We start from the raw sequence: 12,396 nt of genomic DNA on the forward strand, positions 1-12,396 counted from the left end.
GATATTCGCATCGTTTGCAGCAACGACTAAACAAAACGGGCCACTCTATCAGCGATCGCACCGGTGGCGCCAAATCGTTGGTCGACCGTGGAGATTAAGCGAAGGATGGGGGTCTTTTGCGGGATGTTTGACGACTTTTCAGCAACTGCTTCATCGGTGATCACAAAAAGCTTAGTTTGGCCAAAACTGCACTAACTTTGAAAACTTTCGTGGTACAGGATCGTCAAACGTCCCCCAAAACACTCCCCCTCTTCCTTTGCCTAATTTCCACGGCCAACAAAGTAGATGGCACCACCGGTGCAATCGCTGAGAAAGCGACCCGATTCGTTTCGTCGTCGCCGCAGACGATGCGAATATCCGACTTTCTCTTAATGATTCAGGCAGATACCCCAAACAAGTCTGGTATAAAACAATTCTGCCAACCAAATGCCATTTCTGCACGAAATTTAAGCTCGAACAATTCACCGGTTTAACTGTGAGCTGCATACTATGGCGTGCGTTTGATTGCGGAATACGCTGTGTGAAGCATTGCCTTAATTCTCGTGGTAACTCCTACATTCCAGCTCTCAGATGTAGCTTGCAAAAAACTGTTCACTACTTAAATCTTGACATGGAATTTCAAGGTGCCTGTCAAGGCTGTGGGTTCAATAAAGCCTTGTATTAATTCTGGCGGTAATTTCTTCACTCCAGCTTTTCATATGTAGCTTTGTGAAAGGATGCTTCACTACTTAAAGGGACAGTGAGGGCAACCTCATCCTATTCTTGTTCTTAGTAAAAATTGATTGTCTGCTCTCTTTCAATGCTGATGTTAGATCAGCAGCAAAAGACTCATTTATCAAGAAAATTGGGTTTAAAAGCTTCCTGCCAGTCGGTTCAAACTTGTGATGTCCTGACCAAAAGGGGGATGGGTTGCCGCTGTTTTTAAGTGAATGGCAGAATAGTGTATACCCTCTGGGAATACGCACATGAAAATCTGTGTCAACACAAGCATTTTCCTTGAGAAATTTGCCAGTGACGGCAGTGATGGCGGCGCCTGTATTTCGCTGTTGGTCTTTTCTAGCTTATAAAAGCTCCGTTTTCGGGAATAGTGGCCTTTTTGCAATTAGAATGCGATACTCTACCGACACAAGCCAACTTCTACTTGTTCCCAGTGCCCCTTTAAAGGAACCATGACTTGGAATTTCAAGGTGCCCGTCAAGGCACCAGCGGGGTTGATTTGCCACTGGATGTGCTGCTGTTCTTTGCTAGAAAGTGCATGTCTCTATTCCTTCCATAGGAGCTGGAGGTGTTGGCACAGCAGCTGAATGAGCTTGCCTTGGGTGGGGCTGGTGCACGGGGCTCAAATGGTGCTCGCCTGGTGCCAGCACAGAGGATAAACGGTGCCCAACCGAGCAGGCCACCTCCCACTGGCACCGAGCTGGTGGGCTCAGATTCCGACGAGGACGACGGCCTTATCCAGAACGATGGCACTCTTTTGGCATCGGACCCACCTAGGCCTCTGTATGTGGTGAATTCCTTCTTCCCAGCCCTATTTTCTCTGTTTTTCCTTTTTTCTTCTTCATTTAGTTGCTTTTTTAAAGAATTTCCTTTCGAGAGTGGGTGACCATAAAGTTATAGTGCATCCACAGTAAGGCCACCTGCAGCACAGTGGAATCCTAATGGGTTTATTTGGCATGAACCTCTTCAGATGACATCATTTCATAATGTGATCAGATAGCAATGTTCACTTTGGATGAATTTATAGCGACGCCATCCGGATCACTACCCCTGCAGAGACTGGCCAGAAATGGAATTCTTCACTGGGTCCATGACATTAAGGCCAAGCAGCCTGCCTATCCTTTTGCCTAGTGTTAGTGCCCATGTGAATGTGATGTTATATGGCTGCACAGAAAACCTTCAAGATGGTCTTTACACCTGGTTCAGCCCAGTTTTTACCTGTTCGGTGCTGTTAAGAGCTGAGCCTACTCCAACAGCATTTCGAAAAGAAATACAGTAAAAGCTCGTTAATTCGAACTTCACGGGACTGGGAAAAAAGTTCAAATTATCCGATGTACGAATTATCGAATGGCCTTGAAAAAACTGACAAGAACCAATTGCATTACGGTATATGTACCGTATTTACTCGCATAACAAACCCACTCACATAATGAACCCTTCCACCCCTGATTTTTGCCTAGCAATTTGAAAGAAAAAAAAGCGTCAGTCAACACTTCCTCCGTTTTGCACCGTCACGGTCCACAATGCGTTTCTTGGCAGTGCACCAAGATGTTGCGCAGCGATGACATCACGGTGTTGTGTGTTTACCGTTTGTTGTTAGCTTTAGCAAGGTGCAGAAGCGAACTTTGCAGAGTGCCAGCGCTTGTCCGGTTGTGCAAGCCTCGTTTTCAGTACGTTTGCCTTTAGGGCGACCCACATGGAGCGAACTTGCGCTGCGGATTTTGAGCGGCGCAACGGAAAACGGGCGGCTGTCACCAGACTGCTGCCGCCAGGATTTAGAAACGGCGTGATTCCATATGCTTAGTAAAATGCTGAAAAGAACAGCTGTGCATTTACAATTAAGCTATTATTTATTGAATGACGACAAAGAGGACGCATTATTCTTTGTGACCCCTTTCTGAACCAAAATAGTTAACCAGTTTGAACCTCCTGCACTTCCTGATGTCAACCGACGCGCAGTGGCTAAGCCTAGCAGCTTTGAAAATCCAGAAGCATTGTGAAAATCAGGCGCGTTTCATCGCTAAAATTTTGTGCTGCAGGCATCTTCAGACAAAGCGAAAGCTTCATGCGACTTTTGTTTGCCGTAAATATGGAGGCACGGTGTAGCGGCAACGACGAGTTCGCGGTGAAGCGAGAGGCTGCTTCGGCAGGCGCGGCCATGTTGTAGAAGCGGGCGGAAGTCAGACGCTGTCGCGCCCTGATTGGTCCACGCTGACAGCCCACGTTGGCCGCTTCCGGCCAGTGGCTGACCGTCGGGCGATGCTAAAAGCCGGCATCATGATTGCAGCTGACCGCATGCTTCTGTTATTGACTGATGGGGGGAAAAATAGACGACACTTTCAAAGAAAAAAAAAAAAGTTTTTCGCACGTAATTTGTAGCGCCCGTCCAAAGTCATAGCCTTTCATGGACGTTGGCTGGGACCGCGCCAACAGGACTTATCCGTATTTCGAAATTAACAGGGCTCGAGAGTATTTACCGTACTTACTCGCGTAATCCTCGCACTTCTTTTCCCTGAAAATCAACGCGAAGTTTGGGGGTGCGATAATTATGCGGGGAAAATTTTCAAGCAAATGTTTCGGAGTGTTAAATGCAAAGATGAATGGGTGCAAGATCAGGATTGTCAGGTCCGCAATTGTAAATATAACGAAAACATTACTTTCAAGCGTAACTTACCTTCGTTATGAAAGTACAGGGTGAACGTAAGCACAAGCTGCTAAAGCACTTTATTTTCCGCGCACAACCTCCCCGTCACTACTCGCGTTGCGTACGTCCTGCAGGCGTTGCATACGTCCTGCAGGCAGGTCGCAGCTCGTAGCTTTGTGACGTTTTGATTACATGTGGAGAGTACTTTTTTCGTTGCATTTCCCTTTGATGGCTCTGCAAATGCTTTGTGTGTGTGCGTGCACTTGGCCTTCGCAGGCCTCCAGATGGCTACAACCAGGAGACACTGCGCTGCTTGGCGTCTGAGGACCCTCTCATGTGTCAGGCTCCCAACCGTCCCCTGCCTCCAACACCTGACGAAGAAGAAGGCCGCAACGATGCCACACTTGTCATGCGCAGGGTCGGCTGTTTCTCCTTGCTTTGTCGCGACCTCTGCCCCCAACCCCTCCTTCTGGTCTGGGTGTGGGTCATGACCATGTGTCTAACTCTGGAAGTTCTTGCATGTTCTCTGGTATTACTTACCCCTTCAGTTTCTTGTCTCTGATATTGTTTCATGTGCAGCACCTTGCCACCATTTTCAAAGATATAAACTATCTGTCGTTCTTATGCTTGCACTGAAAAAATTGTGCCAGGCAGTGAAAGGCCGTAAATCACAGTCTTTGCATAATGCACCACCTGTATAGAAGACATTCGTAATAATGTACTGGATTTCATTCATGTGCATTTAAGCTTTGGTGGAGCGCTTTGTTAACAGCTTATGGCTTCCACTGTCATGGCCATATGCATTAGCAGAGAAGCTGAATGGCAGGCGCCACCTTACAGATACCCAGCAACAGCAGTGGCAGCAATGAACAAAGGCATTCATCATCAGCTGCAAAGAATGACCATGGAAGAACACCTGCAGCTGGCAGCACGTCGGCACCAAGTGCTGGCAGCCGACGGTCAGAAGAACACCCCAGGCGTTCCAGTCACTCCCAGCAGCAGCAACTGCGACCCAAGGAGCGGCCACGGGAGAGCAAAGGACGTCGGAAGGAGTCGTCGGCATCGGCAACAACTGCATCTGAAGTGGCCAGTCGCCCGGAAGCACGTCGCCCCATGGAGCGAAAGCACTCTCAGCAGCTCCCCGATCGTGCTGACCGCAATCCAGCAGCAGTGGCCGAGTGGCTCATGAAGCACTCCGGGTCTCCCCCAGTCAGATCATCGCTCAACTCGTCTGGTGGAACTCCTAGCCCCGAGAGACTTTTACGCCGTGAAGGAGGAGATACCACGAACTCAAGCGGTGATGCTGCAGTTTTGCGAGAGGAGACAAGTAGTAAGGTCAGTGAGGTCAAGGAAGGACAGAACTCTGTACCATAGCCCTGCAATACTTTCTAGTTACAATTCCTGCGATACCTTCTAGTTACAATTTTTTACGATCAAGCTGTGCAGGAGGAGTAAAAAAAAAGCTATGGCTTCAACTTACTGGTATGCTTAAGTGGTACCAACATAAAACATCGTGCCCATTTTTACTTTAGAATCTACTGTAATTGGTTGTTTTGTCATACTGAGAAAATATTTCAACATTAGCAACTAGTTTGTTCACATGTTGATCTGAAAAAAATTTGCTGGTTGAAAAGTAAGCTTTGAACCTCCAAGGTTTACAGAATGAAGCAGCCATTAAAAAATTTTCCTGTAGCCTAGGTGTGCAGCCTGAAATTTAAAGGTGCACAGTTGTGGTTACATGCACATGCTAACTGCGCCTTTCACTTCCTAAAAGTGTGCTTTGGCTGCGAGTGGGGTTTTTTTTTTTTTTTCTTTCAGGCTCTATGTTTTGTAAGCTTTTGCAGCTCATAGTGGGTTCCATTAATAACTGTGAAGTTGCATTTGGCGATTACTTGGAACTGCTGCACATCATCACAAATGCCTACCGGTTTTTTTCTCCTTTACAAAGTGATGCAACAGCTTGCATTTCAGTGCTTTTTGCATCCTCATGGTTTTGTCCTGTGGCATCGATCAAGCTTTTGCCAACATCTTTTTTGTGAAATGTCCAGGGTCCTGTTTCTGCTGTGTGTCCTTCTCTGTGCTTGCCTACTAACACTGCTTTCTTTTTTCTGTCTAATTCTGCTTTCTCCCTGGTTACTAACACCGCTTTCTTGTCCTGCTAAGGTCTTCTCTGCAGTAACTTCTCTTCCTTCTTCTCTGAGTCAGACTTTCTCTCTCGCATGGTTCCTCTGCAATCAGCTGGTCTGGGTGGCACTTCTCTCTTCCTCAGTCTCTAACCTGACCTGTAACAAGCGTTTCACTGCTGGTTTTATGAGAATGAGACTTGAGTGTGCTGTGTGCGCTTGCCAGTTTCATCTTAGCGAGTAAGAGCCTTGCATCTTTTACTTATTTTTTTTTAGATGTAGTTGTTTCACTTTTGTACTGTCTTAAGTTCATAATAAGAGTTTGTGTTCTCATGTTGATTCTGACTGTTATACTTTGTCTGATTTATGCATAGTTCAGCAGTGCAGTGTTGAGAAGGTGCAGATAGTGACATTCTTGCAGACACATTTCTCAGGGTGCAAGTCCATTGCGGTACAAATTTCATCTGATCAAGCAGTGAAGGGCAGGCTGTGTTATTTACTACTTTTGTGCACTCAAACAGCTTACTTAGCACATTACAAAAGTTACAGCACAAGATCAAGATGTTTTTGTTTTTTTATTAATATAACGGGTTGTGCAAAGTTGAAATCTAGGATCTAATGGGCAAAGGAACCAAAGCTGTTCTTACACAGATGGGTAAAATCAATGTGTTGTACAATTGTGCAATATTATATGCAGACGGAGGCAAAATTTTGAAGCATTGCAGCACATACTTGGGCTTTAGTGGGAATCAAGTTTCTCGTAGTTTCTGTATTTGGAAGCACCAATGGTGGCGAGTTCCACTGGTCGATCTGGAGCAGCCTTTCTTGCTCCTTGACAAAAGAATGCATGTTTAATTGCTCAGCCCGAATTGAGTTGGCATGGTGCCTTCTCGACCTGCTGAGCTGAGGTGGATTTCGCCGAAACTACAACTGTGCTGTGCTATCATTTTAAGATTGGTCAGGCCAAGTTCGCCTGTTTTTAGCGCAGTTTGTCGCATTGGCGAGGGACCCTGAGGAATTGCTTACATTTCTGATGTGGTGTTGTCAGTTTGAGTAGCTATACCTCTTGCTCCAATTAAATCCAAATAGGGGTTGAAGTAGCTGAAGCAGCAGCATTATCACAACCACCACCACTGACGATAAAACGTATGTGACCTTCGAGGCACTTTGAAGAATGTTTCCTGAGCCACCTCATAAATGGCTGAAAATCGTCCACTACATTGACGCTGACGCTGTATTGCACAACTATTTGGAAAAGGGTGGAGTATGATTACGAGGAAAAGAAAGGTTCAACAACTATCTCGCCAAGGGTGGACTTCTGAGGACTGAAAGGGCAGGGAGAGTCAGGTTTTTCATGTGAACAGTATTCAGACATGAAGGCATAGTGCTCGGCTAAATGCAGAACACCTCAGGAGTTCATTGCGGGATGCGACTGCTCCGAGTCATGGTTAAGTACTGCTTGCAAAAATGTAGCAAGCAGGTATCAGGCCAAACTTCCATACATCTGTTCATGTATGAAAACTTCTGATGGGCCTTCTACTGATGCGTGTTTTTCACAAGCTGATCAGTATTTAGTCACTGTGGCGGATTTGGTTGCTCTATAGTTGATATGGTACTCCACTGCTCCAAATGAACCAGTAGAACCAGTAGAGACTGAGTTTTAACGGTCTCTTATGTCTTCCGAAAGTGATAAACTTGGACGGTAGTCATCTGCAAACCACTGCACCGTAGCTGCACCGTATTGCCATCAAGTGCAAAGGCTCGCTAGAGTTCCTGCGTAAGCTCCCTCTAGGAGCAGAGTTTCACAAAGGTCGGTCGTACTGCTGCATGGTGCGCCGCCGCATGAACTGGTTCCACTGCTGCAGTGAAGTAAGTGTGAATTGAATGATGCCTGGAAACTTTCACAGAGGGGCACTTTTGCTCTTTGCAGTCTGGAATGAAATTCGTTGGCATGAGCATCGAATTTTGGCTTGCAGAACCGACGACATGCATGTTGCACTCAACTTTTGAGGTGTAGGGATTTATAGGGCTGCCTCATGTTCAAACGCTCTAATGCTTTAACCTGTAAGCTGGCTTGCATTTGTAATAGATGATGACAGGCGTTGTCGGATGAATCGTCATGCATTCGAATATGTAAGCAACCGTCCTTTCTATGTGCCTTTTGTAGGGCAACCATGAAGACCGGCTGGGTCGGTCTGACCTGTCCCAGAGTTCGTCGGGCAACCTTTCCAGTGCCCGGTCAAGTGGTGGTGAGCTCCCAGATTTATTGCCACGTAATGCCCAACAGCGCCAGCAGGACAAAACCACATCTGAAGAGGTGAGACACTTATAACACAGCCTGCTTTTGGTGGTGCACATGTAATTGTATCATACTCATTCCTAGCTTGCTTCTCTGGCACTGCCCTTTAGAAGCCTGCTGTTAATTTTGATGCCACCTTGCAATTCTTAGTGTTAGAATTATTTCTGAAAGGACACTTTTATAACCTAGGGAAATTGTGTGTCATGACCAGTCAAAGTAAACTTAATAGTGCTTTGTAACATTTGTTTGCTTTAAAACCGGAAGTGGCAGTCTTATAATGTGTAGGAATGATGTAATGGCCTATCAAAATCAAAGAATTGATGAGTTGAAAACTTTTGGGTGGGGTAAGTGAATGCTTTATTCTGTTTCAAGATACTTATTAATCATTTTCTGCATTAGCTGCAATTGCAACTAAATAATTTTTCAGCTGAGAGCTCATGCGAGCTAGTGTTTCTGTTAAGCCAAAACGCATCTTTGGGCACAGTGGATATACCTGGCATTTTGGCGTGGGTGCTCATTTGCTGCTGGCTAGCTTTTCCACCAGGGTGGAGATTGGGGATAAGGGTAGATCCTTGTTTTCCTTCATACTTAGGGCTGCACCTTCTGTTGGCTGTGGGAAGCTGTCTCTGCTCCTTTGAGCTCAGGCTGCAGTGTTGGCATTAAAACATGTGAGAAGCATGTCTCTTGAGCATGTGGTGCTTAGGTTGAGGCTGCAGCGGTGACCAGGATTGAAACCAGCATGCAGTACATTTGGGCTTAGCGGTGTGGGGCTGTAACAAGGCTCAGTCATGAGCACAATTGTGGCATGGTGTAAGCTGTGAAATAGCAGCAATTTGAGAGAAGCTTGGCAGTGGTTCAAAAACACTGGCTTGTTGGTACGACACCTGTCAAGTAAGGAGCACACAAGAAGGCAGGAGCAAAGAAGACCAGATGGAGCACTGAGCAACAGCACTGGTTGTGCCCATGGTCAGCTGGGTAAGGCTTGTAGAGGTCGAGCTGAGGGAAGATGGAGAAGACGATTCATCAGTGAAAGCTATATGAAGTACATTTAAGATGTCCACTCCTGTTTGTCAGGAAAAAGTATTTCATGAAGACATCACTCTTGGAGCATCCTGCAAGGTCTTCAAATTTTTGTAGCCTTGTTACTGTCCTTTGGAATGAAGAGACGTGCATGAAAGGTCAGGATGAGTACCGCACTAGAAAATTTCACGTACCAGGTTGTCCTCTTTCATTTTTATTTTTCTACATTTGACTTCGAATTGCTCTTGGGGGCTGGAGATTACTCAATTGCCACCAGTATCTGAGAGATTGGATAGTCTGGAAAAACAGACTCAGCTGAAACAAGTCACTTTAATTTCCAGGAATTGCTTATCATTTTAAAGGATGACTAACATAGTCATATCACTCGAGTCTTGATGAGTGTGTGCAGCCTTGCTGTACACAGGCATCAACATCTCAGTGATGACTTGTTATAAGCTTGATATTCAACAGCTGCACCCTAGTTAGCATGTTCATGTTGCCTACAAGCAGTCTTGATAAGGAAAAGTCCAAATCGGAAAGTAAGCACACTGAATCAGGAAATGCAGTGTGCCCACCATATGGGTGTTCGAAAGTTAAGAAGAAAAGGATGAAAGGCAGAGCTGCCTGCCCTGGCTTTCGTTATAATCTGGCAATGTGCAGTTGTTTTCCACTATGCTACTCAGATAAGACGTGGCATGCCAGTTATTGTCGGCATCATGATGAAAAAAGGTCAGGATAATGAGGCATTTTTGTCAGTGAGCACATGGTCTTCACTTTGAAGAGCACTGCCATTTTCGTTTTTTCACGGTCTCTTCGTGCTTGTGTGTCATCTGCACACTGCTGCTTCTTCTTGACAACCCAAGATGAGGGGACTTGGCTCAGTAAGGCTCCACATATTGCATCTGCCATTCAAGTTTGCATGGAATATGTGTAGCAGTGCGACAAGTGAACACGCTGATGTGCAATGTGCCCAGTCACTGCACCAGTGGGTGGGGACAGTCGGCTCCACTAGGGGCTCCCTTTGTTCGGACTCTGTTTTCATGGTTGCGTTAACCGTTTGGATTTTAAATTAATAAGGTTTTGTTGTACGAACACTGTGGCAGCTTCACTATCCATGGCGATGGTCTGATTACTGTGAATGGTATCCGCAAGAATTTCAGATATGAGGTGCTGTGCATCTGAACCAACCAAACTGATTGTGTGAATATATTGGCACTGTGGGATGAATGATGGAACTGCAAAAAAAGTAAAAAAATTCTGTGTCTGAGAACTGGGTCAGCAGCTCACTTTACAGTTTTCCTTAGGTGCACTGCTACATAGGCATGGCTGTAGCACATTACCTCCAATTTCACTGTCAATGGCATAGCGTTGTTCAACAAACACACCTGTTTTATGCATTATTTATAATTGGGAAGTGTTCTAAACCATGGTGCATGCTCATAACTCTTGGGTCATGCTTCCTTCTGTAGGGGAACTGGCTGAAGCAAACTTCAACATCAGTTTTAGTGACCATGCCTGTGGGGAGATAACTTTGTATATTTTGTGGCAATGTGTCTGGGCTCTTCCGAAAATTTCTCACATCTTGTTTCTGATGATTAGAGCAGTGAATTACTCCTATACATGCTGCATGTGATGTAACCACTTAGGCACAGAAACATTGGCACCTCCTCTTTTAGCTTTTTCTTTTTGTGCACTGGCTGCTCTGGCATCTTGCACGGCTCCTGTGCAAGGCTCAGCAGTTGTAATTTGCAAATCACTAGGCATGCTTCATCTAGCCCCTCCTTTTTTTATTTATTTATTTATTTTCTTTTCCTTTTTTGTTGCTGTGCTTATTTAATAGATACCATGGCTTCCCAAGCACACAGTTATCTTAGCTGGTGTTCGCATCCTGCATGCGGCTGTTTAAAATATGCAATTGATGTAATCCTGCCTTCCAAACAGAATAGTGCCAATTCTGGACTTCTGGTTGTTACTTATTTCGGATACTGCCAGCCTTTATTTAAGGCCTTAGGCAGGAGAGAGCAGTACAAAAACATTCAAACAGAACATGGTATAAAAAGCATCACAAGAAATTTTCTGAGCAGATTGTGAGTGCAGAATTGAAAGGACATCAGTTCTACTTGTACACCACTGCTGTAACAGAGAGCTAGGTGTGACTGCAATGCATCAGTCGTCCTTCTGAGAGGCTTAGTGTACAGGCTGCGCTGGCCGTGGGGCACCCCTGAAATCTGTTTTACCACTTTGGGAAATCACATCATGCAAGTTTTCACTTGTATGTGCTTACACGCGCACACACCTCAAGCATGTAAGCAGTGTGCGGTGCGGCAACATGTAGGCAACACCTACTCTGGCACCTACACTCAAATATTGTAGTCATATGTAAGTTGACACCCCCCGTCCTGGGCAGCCAAAGGAGGAAGGTGTGCACCTAAGCACACTCTTGTGGTTTCTTGCGGGAAAGCATCATGATGCATGCGCAGCTAAAGGCAACAGACACATAATGACGCAATTGCAAGGCTAGGAGTTCAGGGCAAATGGAGATCAAGGCAATTAAAGGGCACACCTTCCTGCCTTCCACACTTGAGTGTGGCCTGACTGAGTTTCATGCAAACCACCAAACAGAGTTGTCGGCTATAATGTTAATGTACTCCCCCTTGGGCTAAAATGGTGGCCACTCGCTCATGCATGCCCTCTCCACATTCTTGCTAACAATGTTGGCAGCTATTTTCATAAAACCATTTTTGCAGCATATTTTGGGGATCAGGGTGCTCTGAAGTACAAAAATATTCTTTTTAAACTAACTTCAACAGTTGTTAAAGCTAAAGCAGTGAGTTGTTGATTTCGTGCCTCTTCTGAAAAATGTAGGTATTACTGTGATGGCGTCAGAATTCAATTTTTGACAAATCACATTCGAATGAGCAGTTTTAGTTTCAGGTCAAGTACCCGTGTAAGTGGACCATTTTTTGTAAAAGGAAGGTAGAAGACAGATGTGACACACACGCCTCCTCACAGTGAACACTATGATGACTTGTTGGATGCTACAAATGTCCAGTGTCCTTAAAAAAAAAACTGCTGTTCGGCATGTTTCCTGCGGCTTGGTAACTACAAATCGCTGCAGCCAGCTGCTACTTGTACAAAGAGATATGTGGCATTCTTTGCTACACGTATTGTCTGGCGTCCCAAGAAGAACTTGGAAAAAGGGAAGGCACATTCGCCATCTCACTCTGGGTAGACACCTGAACTGCACTGTGAAGGAAGGTATGAAGGATGCGAAAGAGGGGAAAAGGCAACCCCTAGTGATGGGAATAAATAGCTTGCCTGCCAACTCTCCCAAATTTTGACCAAACCTCTCATTTGTACAAACAAAACCTTAATTCTCCTGAAAATTTTTCCTGACATTGTTTGCAATTATTTTTCTCTAAAAAAAAACTTGTTGCAGGCGATACAGGTGCACATAATTGCTAGCGCTTGCTTGTCATGTGGCCAAAGCTAAAATTACCACACCTACTAGAGGCTTTTGAAATAAGCCTAGTTGGAAAGTTCAGTTTTTGAAATTAAACCGTGCTTCAGGCACTGGTCACACGACGCAGGAA

General features: G+C 45.3%; 1 protein-coding gene across 10 annotated transcripts in view; it reads left to right on the plus strand.

Moving 5' to 3' along the window:
- msn (serine/threonine-protein kinase msn) overlaps window positions 1–12,396 on the plus strand; it is a 53,146-nt gene that overhangs the window by 22,740 nt on the left and 18,010 nt on the right. For all 10 annotated transcript variants that reach the window (XM_077659084.1, XM_077659086.1, XM_077659085.1 and 7 more), the window contains exons 16-19: window positions 1,277–1,500; window positions 3,638–3,779; window positions 4,202–4,696; window positions 7,652–7,801. In XM_077659084.1, coding sequence (XP_077515210.1) covers window positions 1,277–1,500; window positions 3,638–3,779; window positions 4,202–4,696; window positions 7,652–7,801 — 1,011 coding nt within the window. The remainder of the gene's footprint in view (window positions 1–1,276; window positions 1,501–3,637; window positions 3,780–4,201; window positions 4,697–7,651; window positions 7,802–12,396) is intronic.

This window comes from Amblyomma americanum, chromosome 3, assembly GCF_052857255.1.
Source record: "Amblyomma americanum isolate KBUSLIRL-KWMA chromosome 3, ASM5285725v1, whole genome shotgun sequence".
NCBI classification, from domain to species: domain Eukaryota; kingdom Metazoa; phylum Arthropoda; class Arachnida; order Ixodida; family Ixodidae; genus Amblyomma; species Amblyomma americanum.